General features: G+C 36.7%; 2 protein-coding genes across 2 annotated transcripts; one reads left to right on the forward strand and one right to left on the reverse strand.

Annotated features, from left to right (window-relative positions):
* Positions 1–1,121: 1,121 nt before the first annotated feature.
* LOC142630215 (serine/threonine-protein phosphatase 7 long form homolog) lies at positions 1,122–3,318 on the forward strand. The gene is made up of 5 exons (XM_075804185.1): positions 1,122–1,211; positions 1,319–2,085; positions 2,186–2,273; positions 2,404–2,805; positions 2,896–3,318. Exons 1-5 carry the CDS (start codon positions 1,122–1,124, stop codon positions 3,316–3,318), a joined length of 1,770 nt encoding a protein of 589 aa, XP_075660300.1.
* Positions 3,319–3,917: 599 nt separating this feature from the next.
* LOC142630222 (uncharacterized) lies at positions 3,918–5,759 on the reverse strand. Its single transcript, XM_075804195.1, has one exon. It carries the CDS (start codon positions 5,757–5,759, stop codon positions 3,918–3,920), a length of 1,842 nt encoding a protein of 613 aa, XP_075660310.1.
* Between the last annotated feature and the right edge of the window lie 5,717 nt (positions 5,760–11,476).

The following is an 11,476-nucleotide window of genomic DNA, read 5'->3' on the forward strand; positions in this document are numbered from 1 at the left end:
ATCGAGTACAAGATACTCGACTTCCATAAAAAGTCGAGTATCCTGAAGTCGAGTATAGTGTACTCGACTTCTAATGTATAAAGAGTAGAACGTAGTAAAACTACTAAAATCGAGTACAAGATACTCAACTTCCATAAAAAGTCGAGTATCCTGTACTCGACTCCACTGCGGTTAAAATTTGTTTTTTTGTCTTCTAATCCGAGTATCGTATACTCGATTTACCTAAGGCCTTCTCTCTACGCCGTTCCTCTCTCTCTCCGGCGTCTCTCTCTTTCTACGCCGTAACTCTCTCTCTCTCCGGCGTCTCTCTCTTTATACGCCGTAACTGTCTCTCTCTCCGGTGTCTCTCTCTTCCTACGCCGTCGTTTTCTCCATCCATCATCAACCAGTAGGTTTGTTTTCTCTCTCTCTCTCTAATGTGATTTGTCTCTCTTTATTTATTGGCTGAAATGGGTTTTGATTTGGTTTTTAGGTTTAGTGATTTGGAGATTTGGGTTTAGTTTTTATTTGTTCTTGTTATGCATCTGAATCGTCTAATTATTTATTTTCTATGAGTTTAATCTGCCCAAATATAATCAACCAAATCATGATTTACCTATATAATCAACCAAATCATGTTTGTGTAGATTGCTGTCTGGAATGATTCAATTTTTGTAGCTTTCTCAAACAAACTAGAAGTTTTCAGACTTGTCAATTCCTCAAAACAACAGAAGCACCGACTTAAAACTTCGATACATACTTGTTTCTATTTTATTTGTTCTTGTTATGCCTCTGAATCTTCTAATTATTTCTTTCTCCCTCTTCCACCTATATAATCTGCCCAAATCATGATTACTTTTCTATGAGTTTAATAGTATCTTAGTTACTTTGTGTAGATAGTGCTCTTGAATGTTAGTTGTTTCTTATGTGCTAATGGTTGACTGAAATATGTTAGGACTAATTCAATTTTTGTGTTGGTGGGCAGACGAATGTGGTAGTTCAAGCCAAGTCATTTGTATCGTTTCCCTTGATTAATATTGTTCTAGTAGAGCATAGCTCCTCTTTATCCATGTTATGCTTGAGCTTGACTTTTTTGATCTCCTTTTCTTGTTATGCCTTATGACACATAAACTTTTTGCAGTATGACGATAGATCCTGGACCTATTGATCGTAGTGTATTGACGGAACAAGTTAAACATCAATCTGAGTTACTGTGGAACCCTGGGGGACAGGTAATTGCATGAGTTTTATGTAACTATGCATTCATGTCACAACTATAATTAGCCATAAATACTAAATATTTGCATACGTTTTTCATCTATTGTTATAATATTTGTAGGATCCTCCTGGCACACTGGATTGTCGAAGTCGCCATGAAGAATTGAGACTTCAAGATCCTATGGTAGATGATCGTGTCCTTGCCATTGTGAGGTTGCTTGGTCTAGAGGGTTTGCACTTGGTCCCATCCATACAGCTTGACCATGCACTGATCACTTCATTTGTAGAGCGATGGCGCCCAGAGACCCATACATTCCACCTACCACATGGTGAGATGACGATCACATTGCAAGATGTGGAAGTTATCATGGGGTTGCCCATTGAGGGTGAGGCAATGGTTGGGCCTTCTAAAAGAATTTGGGAAGATGTGTGTGCTGAAATGCTTGGAATTCAAATTCCAAATGGCCCTCAAACTGTGCTAAAAGGTCAAAGGATTCTAATACCCGCACTTGTTGAAAGAATCAGACAACCACTGCCTCCGAATGCCAATAAGATTCAAGTTCATCAGTATGCTCGTTGTTATATACTAGCCTTACTAGGAGATATGGTTTTTCTTGACAAGTCCGGAGATAGGGTCCATCTCATGTGGTTAGAGTTCATGCAGAACCTTCGTAATCCACGCAAGTATAGTTGGGGTAGTGCAGCCTTATCATGGTTGTATAGACAGCTGTGCAATGCAACCGACAAGAAGGCAAAGCAGATTGGCGGACCACTGATTTTGGTCCAATTGTGGATATATGTTAGGTTCCCACATATGTCCCCTCAGATGGTGCCCCAACCCGAGGGTGTTTATGGTCCACCACTACCACCAATTCCTCTTGCTATGAAGTAAGTATCTATTGCATAATTAGTAAAACTCATGTATTATGCCACATTTTTATACGTAAACGGATGATGCTAATGACCATGCAATGTTACTTGCTTGTAGGTGGGCAGGGACGATGTGTACAAAGAATGCTCCCACGCATGTGCTTTCCGCATATCGCAATCAAATTACCACGACACGGCCTGACCAGGTATAATATTTATACGTCCATAACATCTTATGTCCTTCAAAAAGTTTTTCATTGCCAACTATTGTGGTACTTGTTATGCAAATTATGGGAATAGATTGAATGTGGTTGCTTTACTTGGTGGCTTTTGTAGGTTAAGTGGGAGCCATACGGAAATGACTTGAGCCACCTTCCTCCTAGTTTTAGCATTGAGGGAAGTAACGTGTGGAGGTCGACCGTTCCACTTATATGTTTTTGGCTTGTAGAGTTCCACCTACCTGATCGTGTCCAGCGACAGTTTGGGCTAAAGCAGGAACAACCCACAGCTGCTAATACCAATCGTGCTTTGCACAAAATAGATGCGAGGGGCAAGGTAGAGAAAAATTGGTCAGTGGAACATGCAGTCCATATTCAGAAGTGGAATGATCGTGACGAGTACGTTTGTAATGCACTCAGGATTGAGGAGATGATGTCACGTCACCATCCATCTATGGTGTGGTATCGTAGAATCACTCGACTGTATATCGACCGCGCTAGTGCTAAGATGGACATTTTGGTAATGTGCATTAATTACTTTTTCACTTATATGTTATGTTTGATGTTATGTATATGTTGTACTTAATATATGCCCGTGATTTAATGACAGCTTGCAACCCAACTGGCTATCCTCAACTGGTTCAATGAAGAATCTTATGAATATAAGTTCATTAAGAAGACCCTTGAGGATGTGGATGAGGTTGATCGTATCGAGGTGCCAGCCAATGATGAAGCAGCAAACCAGACTGAAATACCAGATGTAGGGCCCAGTACGAGCTTAGCTGCTCCAATGACACGTTATCGACCTGCCCCTACCCCTCCTTTGGCCACTGTGACCCCTGTTCCACCTGTGTCCACCCCTGAGGACACAACCAGCCCTCCCATGCCACCCATCCCTCCCATTGACACTGGATCTCACTCGCTATTTACCCATGCTGAATTTGAGTCCTCCCCACACACCACCACCGTTGACCACCACTCACCCACGGCCCCGTCCTATAGCTCCCCCCCAGATAGTTATACCCACCCCTAGCCTTCAAACACCCCACGTTGAGCTTATGTCTACCAGCCTTCAAACACCCCATGTTTTTTAGTTGAGCGAAATTTTTTTTTTTTCTGTTTCAAGTTGGCTAAAGATGAAATTGTTTTATGGTAAGTAACAAATAACAACACAGTGCTACTTTATGAGGATATATGTGCAAAGATGTGAATGAAAAGCTTTTGTAAGTTAAAACACAATATTAAAAAACCTCCACAAAAGCCCTTATCACCAGTAACCAGGACAGCTTAAGGTTCAACGGTACAAGGAAATGGCATCAGGAGAAAATCATTTTTTTTTTTTATAGTTAATTGTAATTTATTAAAAATCAAAAAGTGTACAAATAAGAAAAACAGCAAAGCAAAACAAGAAAGAAAAGGAAAAACATGAGGCCAGCCGTAAATCAAGAGAAAATCATGGATACATAAACATTAGAAACCGAAAGCGATAGCTACTATATAGGAGTATGTGATGGAGGAAGCACAAGGAAAGATTTATTTTAATTTAGTTTAAATAATTTTTAAAGTCAAGGGAGTTATTGTAATTCTAATAAGTATATCCCAAAAATAGAAAAAATTGCATGCGTTGCTTACCTAGTTTGGAACATGGCTGCTTGTTGATGCGCGAATCACATTCGGACATCTCCTGCGGTTATGGCCCTCTTCGTGACACACTCCACATTTCGGCTTGGGTTGACTCTCCCTCCAATCCATCTCATTTCTTATTCTTGTTGACATAGGTCGACCTTTGTCTCGCAACATTTCAGGGTCAGGGTACAACTTTGGGCCGGCAACCTCCCGCCATAATGACTTATCCTTGGGCACACAAAACTCATGTGAATAGGTGGCAAGTCGCTTTTGTAAAGTATAACATGGGTCAATATACCTCATTGCATTGACATGTTCCCTGATACAAACTGCAATCACATGTGAACAAGGTATCTTATAGATTTCCCATTTGCCACAAGTACATGTGTTCTCCAGCAATCTTACTTCATGACTATGGTCTCCCCCATTAGAGCTGTGTGGATTATGTGTTGTGCAAACCTGATATACACCGTTCTGCTGGTTAAATGGCCTCACATAGTGTCTTGTCCCTTTTTCGTAATTTGCTTCATATTTCTCCATGGCATGCTTGCTGAACTTCTGACCATGTTCAATATCACCCAATATTTTAGTGCGCCGATCATTGAAATAGGCGACAAGTTTGCACCAAATGTAGTCAACCAATGCAGATATGGGTAGTCCACGTGCACATTTTAGAACTCCATTGAAACACTCAGACATATTGGTAGTCATTGCCCTATAGCGGTGTCCACCATCATGTGACAGTGTCCACTTATCTAGACCCTCCTTCGTTAGATAGGAGTACGGCTTCTTTTTTGCTATATTGGGATTGGGATCCTTACTGAATTTGAGTTCAACTTCCTTAAGGCAATCCAATATTTTTTCAAGTTTGCGATCTTGATGCTCATATCCTGCTTTCAAGGCCAAATACTTTAAGAACTTGTCATTAAATTGGGTGTTGAAGTTGCTGGCCACATGTCTAATGCAATATCTATGATATACCGGAACATAATTATTGGGCCACTGGGCAATGGATGATATTATACTTTTATGTCGGTTTGATATTATGCAAATGCCAGAATTGGGTACCACATCCCGTATTGCAGTCCGCAAGCATTCTAAAAACCATCCCCAACTGGCCCCCGTCTCATCATCCACAACCGCAAAGGCAAGCGGAAAAATCTCATTATTAGCATCGGTAGCCATTGCAATCAACAACTTTCCTTTATATTTTCCATAAAGATGAGTTTCATCAATACTAATCACTGGCCTACAATGTGCGAATCCAGCAATGGAAGGAGCAAAAGCCCAGAACACATACTTGAATATAATAGTACCCGGTATGTCCCCGTTGATCGACCGAAACTTTACTTGTGTACCTGGATCGTTATCCTTATATGCCAACAACAACTTCTGCAACTTTTGGTACGACTCTTCCCAATTCCCGTGTATGTTTGCAATAGCCTTTTGTTTCGCATCCCATATCTTATAGTATGATATATCGTGGTTAAACCTTTCCTTCATCAGATTTTGGAGATCCTTTATTTTGCTGGTGTGATCGTCAAGTATATATTTATGCAGTTCTTTGGCAAGAAAATTCGAATCCATCATTCTGCCATCTTTGTTCACCCCAACTGATGGACAAGTGTGAGGACCGCCAAATACTTTGACAGCCCATAATTCGTTAAGCTTCGGTTGCAAGAATGCTCGGACTTTCCATGCACATGACTCATTTGCGCACTTCACACACAATCTTTTCTGGTTGGACCACTCAGTTATATAATTCTTGTTGTTATCCAGAGAGTAAACTATTAATGCTTGTTTCACAGCCTCTTTATTAGGGAAAATCAACCCTTTGCTAAAATTCATTCCCCGCCCCCAACTTGATGAAAATGGTATCTCAACACTTGAAGGATCAATAACATTATCCCAAGTGTTTGCATGGAATGACAGGCCATGAGCTTCATATGTAGGGACTGTAGCATGATCACCATCGCCTATATCATCTTGAAACTCTATAGCATCATCATCATGATCATCCACGACATCATCACGGTACATTGTCAACATTTTCATAGTTTATAGTATTCTCGTGAAAGTCATCTCTCCCAATCATCTCTTCATACTCATCTCTACCATGATCAACATCATCTTCGTCTTCGTCTTCGTCTTCACCTTCCCCCCCTAGAGATTGAATATATTCTTGTTGATAACTAGATCCGCAAGCCTCCATTGGAGTTGGTGTCTCTTGACATGGTAGTGTATAACCCCCAACTATAGTGGACGGGGTAAGAGTCGGATGACTATCTGCATGTAATGATTGGAATTCTTCCCCGCCACCACCCTCCAAAGTTGTTTGTTGCACATCTGCACCGCCAACTTCTATACGAGGCTCCACACTTATATACAACTCAGCAGCTTTTAATTGGGGCGTAGAGTTTATCCTGTCAAACATAATCTTAACATGCTTGTCTCCTTTTATTTCAATAGGTGTGAAGACAATACGGTCACTGAACATTGCAAGAGGAGCACGATATGTAATTTTTATGTCTTGCAACCGACGGTCCAAATTCAGCTCTTTCATAATTTTCTTTTTCAACTTCTTCAAATTGATCTCCCGCCGTTTTTTTAGCTGAATAATTTCTAACTTTGTACCAGGCCCTTCATATGCCACTCCATAAGTAACATCATTGCAGAGCTCCCCACCATAATATAGATATAAATCAATCGAACTCATTACAAGCCTACAAGTCAAATAAGTTTACTGAAAGTTAGTGACAAATATAACACATTTATTCGATATGAACTACAAATATTGCCTCAAGGAAAATATAAAGATAACATGGTCGCTAACCTTAAAAAAAATTTTAAACAACTATAAACAAATTTTTAAACTCAAACAAATTTCTACATGGTCGCTAACCTTAAAAAATTAATACGTTACACCTTACAACTAACAAGAGAAGTTCATGTTTCTTGAATCCTGCCACTATAATTTACAATATTTATTAAGAGAGCTGAAACTTTTCTTTGCTGGGATCAAAAAAAAAAAAAAAAAACAGCACATCATAATAATATAACAGCCCATCAAGTCTAAGTTTCTCTTGAATCCTGCCACTATAATTTACAATGTTTATTAAGAGAGCTGAAATTTTTCTTTGCTGGGATCAAAAAAAAAAAAAAAAAGCACATCATAATAATATAACAGCCCATCAAGTTCATGTTTCTTGAATCACTATAATTTACAATGTTTTATTAAGAGAGCTGAAAGTTTTCTTTGCTGGGATCAAAAAAAAAAAAAAAAAACAGCACATCATTATAATATAACAGCCCATCAAGTTCATGTTTCTTGAATCACTATAATTTACAATGTTTTATTAAGAGAGCTGAAACTTTTCTTTGCTGGGATCAAAAAAAAAAAAAAAAAACAGCACATCATAAAAAAAACAGCACATCATAATGATAATAAACTACCATTACAAACAACACACACACACACACACACACACATATATATATATATATATACAGCACATAAACTACCATTACTACCATTATAATAAAAAAAAAAATTCAAGAACGTTGAATAACCAAGTATTGAAGAAGAAAAGTTTAAAATGTTTGAATAATTTACCTCCCTTATTGAAGAAGAAGAAACAACCTTTTTAATTTGTAGAATGTGATGTGTGGTGAAAGGGAGAATTTTGGACATGGGAGAGAGCTGGGAGAAGTGAGAGTTGTGAGAGTAAGGGATTAAGAGTCATCAGAGTAATAATCTGAGGCAATTGAGGTGGTTGTAGAATTAATTGGAAATCGAGTACAGTAAACTCGATTTCCATTTAAAATTTTTTTACCGTAAAGGGGTGAATACCCAGAAGTCGAGTAGGCTGTACTTGACTTTAACTGAAAGTCGAGTACACTAAACTCGATTTTATGTGAGTTCATACACCTCCTTAAATTGGAGTTCACTGTTGACTTCTAAAAGTCGAGTTTAGTGAACTCGACTTCTACGGGAGTTTTAGACACTGTGGCGACCTTGAAGTCGAGTTTACTATAATCGACTTATAAAAGTCGAGTTTTTTGAACTCGACTTCTACGGGGTTTTTTTTTCCCTTTTTTAAATCCACGTCAGACAGAGAAATATGCGGTGGTGTGGACTGAAGTTACCCGGAAGTCGAGTATACTAAACTCGACTTCCAAAAAGAGTCCAACTTACTAATTAAGTTTGAACGCATGCTTTCGTCCTAAAATTTTTCCCATCCTGTACTGTTTCCCAAATTTTGCCGTGAAACTCCTAAACGACTTGTAGCGCGGCCAATTTCTTAGCTGTTTGGACTCATACTGGTCTAGCGTGGGAAAAATCTCTCATGCCCAGTCCCATGAGATCTACCTCTCACGTGAGAGGCTGCTCTCATGCTGCCTGGGCACATGAGCTACCAGCCCTCAAGCATGAAGCTTAATTTTTAGGGTTTGGCTTTTCTCTGGTACTTTTTCTTTTTTTAAAATCTCATTTTATTTTAACTAGTCGCTAACCGTGCTATGCACGGTAATCTACCTATTTGTGAGGCAAACTAAAATAATTTTATGAAATCTTAAATTGATTAAGAAATCACATCATTGCATGATTTGCTTCGTATGACTTCAATTTGTGTTACAATTTGATGAAGAACTCATTGTTTGAACGTGTAATGGCTTACAAAAAATTTTCAGATAATTTCAGATACTGCAAAAAAATAACTCAAAAATTCAAATATTAAAACTTCTGAAAGACTAAAAAATATTAAAGAATCAAATGATTTACTACTTAGAAATTATCGAAACAAAACAAAATATGTGTGTATATATATATATATATATATATATATATATATGACTAAACAATAGATAAATATAAAAGAAAGATGGGTTACATGCAAGAGAATAATTTCAATTATTGCAAGCTTTTTTATCTTGTAAAAAATGGCTAAAGAGAGTTTGGTAGTTCATGTACGAAAATTACATTTTAAAAAATACATGAAAAACCATAAAATAATAATTTTTTTTAAACGAAGTAGAGGAGAAGAAAATAACATTAAAAAAAAAAAAAGTTCATCTCTCTACTCGGCTTTAAAAAAAAAAAAAATGGAATTTGCATTGTTTTTATAGTGTTCATGATTAACCTTGCAAAATTTGAGTTTGAGTTGGACTTGTTGGAGAGATAAAGTTTCACTCCTTGTTAAATTTGGACTAAACAAAAATAATTTTGTTTTTAAAAAATGATAATGATGCCTACTAAGCATCGTAATTACTATGTTGTTGTATAAGAAGTTGTAGTAGAATTCTTTTATTATCCAAAGAAGTTGAACTTTATCAATAGATAATGACTTTTATATTTATCCAAATAAAGTTTCGTTTAGGATAATCTTAATATAGGATTTATTCAAGTTTTTTTTTTTATCAACGTTTGAATTTGAGTTTAAGTTAAACTTCTTAAAGAAATAGAGTTTCATTTCTTGTTAAGTTTGGACAAAACAAAAATAATATTGTTTTTAAAAAAATGATAATGATGCCTACTAAGCATCTTAATTACTACATTGTTGTATAAGAAGTTGCAATAGAATTTTTCTATTATCCGAAGAAGTTGAACTTTATCAATAGATGATGACTTTTATATTTATCCAAATAAAGTCACATTTAGGATAATCTTAATATATGATTTATTCAGGTTTTTTTTTTAATTAACGTTTGAGTTTGAGTTTAAGTTAGACTTCTTAAAGAGATAGAGTTTCATTTCTTGTTAAGTTTAGACTAAACCAAAATAATTTTATTTAAAAAAATAATGAGTTTGAGTTTAAGTTGGACTTGTTAGAGAGATAGAGTTTCACTCATTGTTAAGTTTAGACTGAACAAAAATAATTTTATTTAAAAAAATGATGAGTTTGAGTTTAAGTTAGACTTGTTAAATAGATAGAGTTTCACTCCTTGTTAAGTTTGGACTAAACAAAAATAATTTTATTTAAATAAAATGAAATTCTATTTAAATATTGTTCTGGCGTGGAAAATTGTGAGAGTTTCAAAGGCTTCAGTTTTAATAATAATAATAATAATAATAATAATAATATATTATTATTATTATTATTATTATTATTATTATTATTATTATTATTATTATTATCATTATATTGATTTTGTTTTAAAATAATAATAATGATAAGTTTGAGTTTAAGTTGGACTTATTAAAAAGAGAGAGTTTCACTCCTTATTAAGTTTACACTAAACAAAAATAATTTTATTTAAAAAAAATGATGAGTTTGAGTTTAAGTTGAAATTGTTAAATAGATAGAGTTCCACTTCTTGTTAAGTTTGGACTAAAAAAAAATAATTTTATTTAAATAAAATGATAATTTTATTTAAATACTGTGCTGGAGTGGAAAATTGTGAGAGCTTCACAGGCTTCAGTTTTATATAATAATAATAATAATATATTGATTTTGTTTTTTAAAAAAATGATAATGATGAGTTTGAGTCTAAGTTGGACTTGTTAAATAGATAGAGTTTCACTCCTTGTTAAGTTTGGAATAAACAAAAATAATTTTATTTAAATATTGTGCTTGTGGGGGGCAAAAAGATCCTGATGGGAACGTGGGCCTTTTGGGCCGTGTTAAGGAAGGCCGACCTGATCCTGGGTTTAGAAATTGTTAGTACTATGGGTCGGCCTATACGCCGAGGATCCGAGGATCCAGCCGAGGGTGACCTTATCGTCGGATGAACACTGAAGAACTCGGGATTTCATAGTAAAGATTAGGGGATGACATGGTTAAGGCCAATGGTTAAAAGGGGGGAACCCTAGAACGCCCCAGAAGTACCGATGTTGAAGAAATGTCAAAGATAAAGGCTGCTACCTCCACATTAAAGACCCTGCACCTACCACCCTGGCCGCATTTATGGGGAAGTGACACCTGAACAGTAGAAGAGAAACTTCTGGTTACTATTCAAAGGCACTGAGAAGGGAAATATCTAGGCTAAGGGGGAGGTGGGGCAACACGTGTACAAAGTGTTCAAAAGAGGAGTATTTAAGGAGAAACCTGGAATAGAAATGGACGGACTTTTTGTAACCTAAAAAGAAAGAAAAGACTAAGAAAGGGATATAATATAAGAACAGCTCTCGGCTTACGTCCGAGGAGGCCAATTTACAATATTCCTTATTGTTTCCAAGTATTCGCAATCCTTAGTTTGTCATTTAATCCCCACATACTTCTAACTTGGGTTTCAAGCCCACACTCTACAAATTCATATTGTTTAAGGCTCATTGGGCCTGGGCCCATAACTGTTCTTGGGGCCAGGTGCACTTGTGCACTTACAATTGGCGCCGTCTGTGGGAAATCTAGTCTAGAAGAGGTAGGGATATTATGGCAGGCTTAGGCTCTCACCATGCAGAGTCACAAGGATCACAACCGGAAGATCATTTCCAACGTCTTGAACATCGTAGGGATCGTGAGGGAAGCGTCCATACAGAATACCCAGGGGCTAGCCATACTCATGGAGGGGGTAGCACTACTTATGATGAGGGTTCTAAATCCATGCAGAGGGAAATCAATCGTTTGAAG

This window comes from Castanea sativa, chromosome 1, assembly GCF_040712315.1.
Source record: "Castanea sativa cultivar Marrone di Chiusa Pesio chromosome 1, ASM4071231v1".
Classification (NCBI taxonomy): domain Eukaryota; kingdom Viridiplantae; phylum Streptophyta; class Magnoliopsida; order Fagales; family Fagaceae; genus Castanea; species Castanea sativa.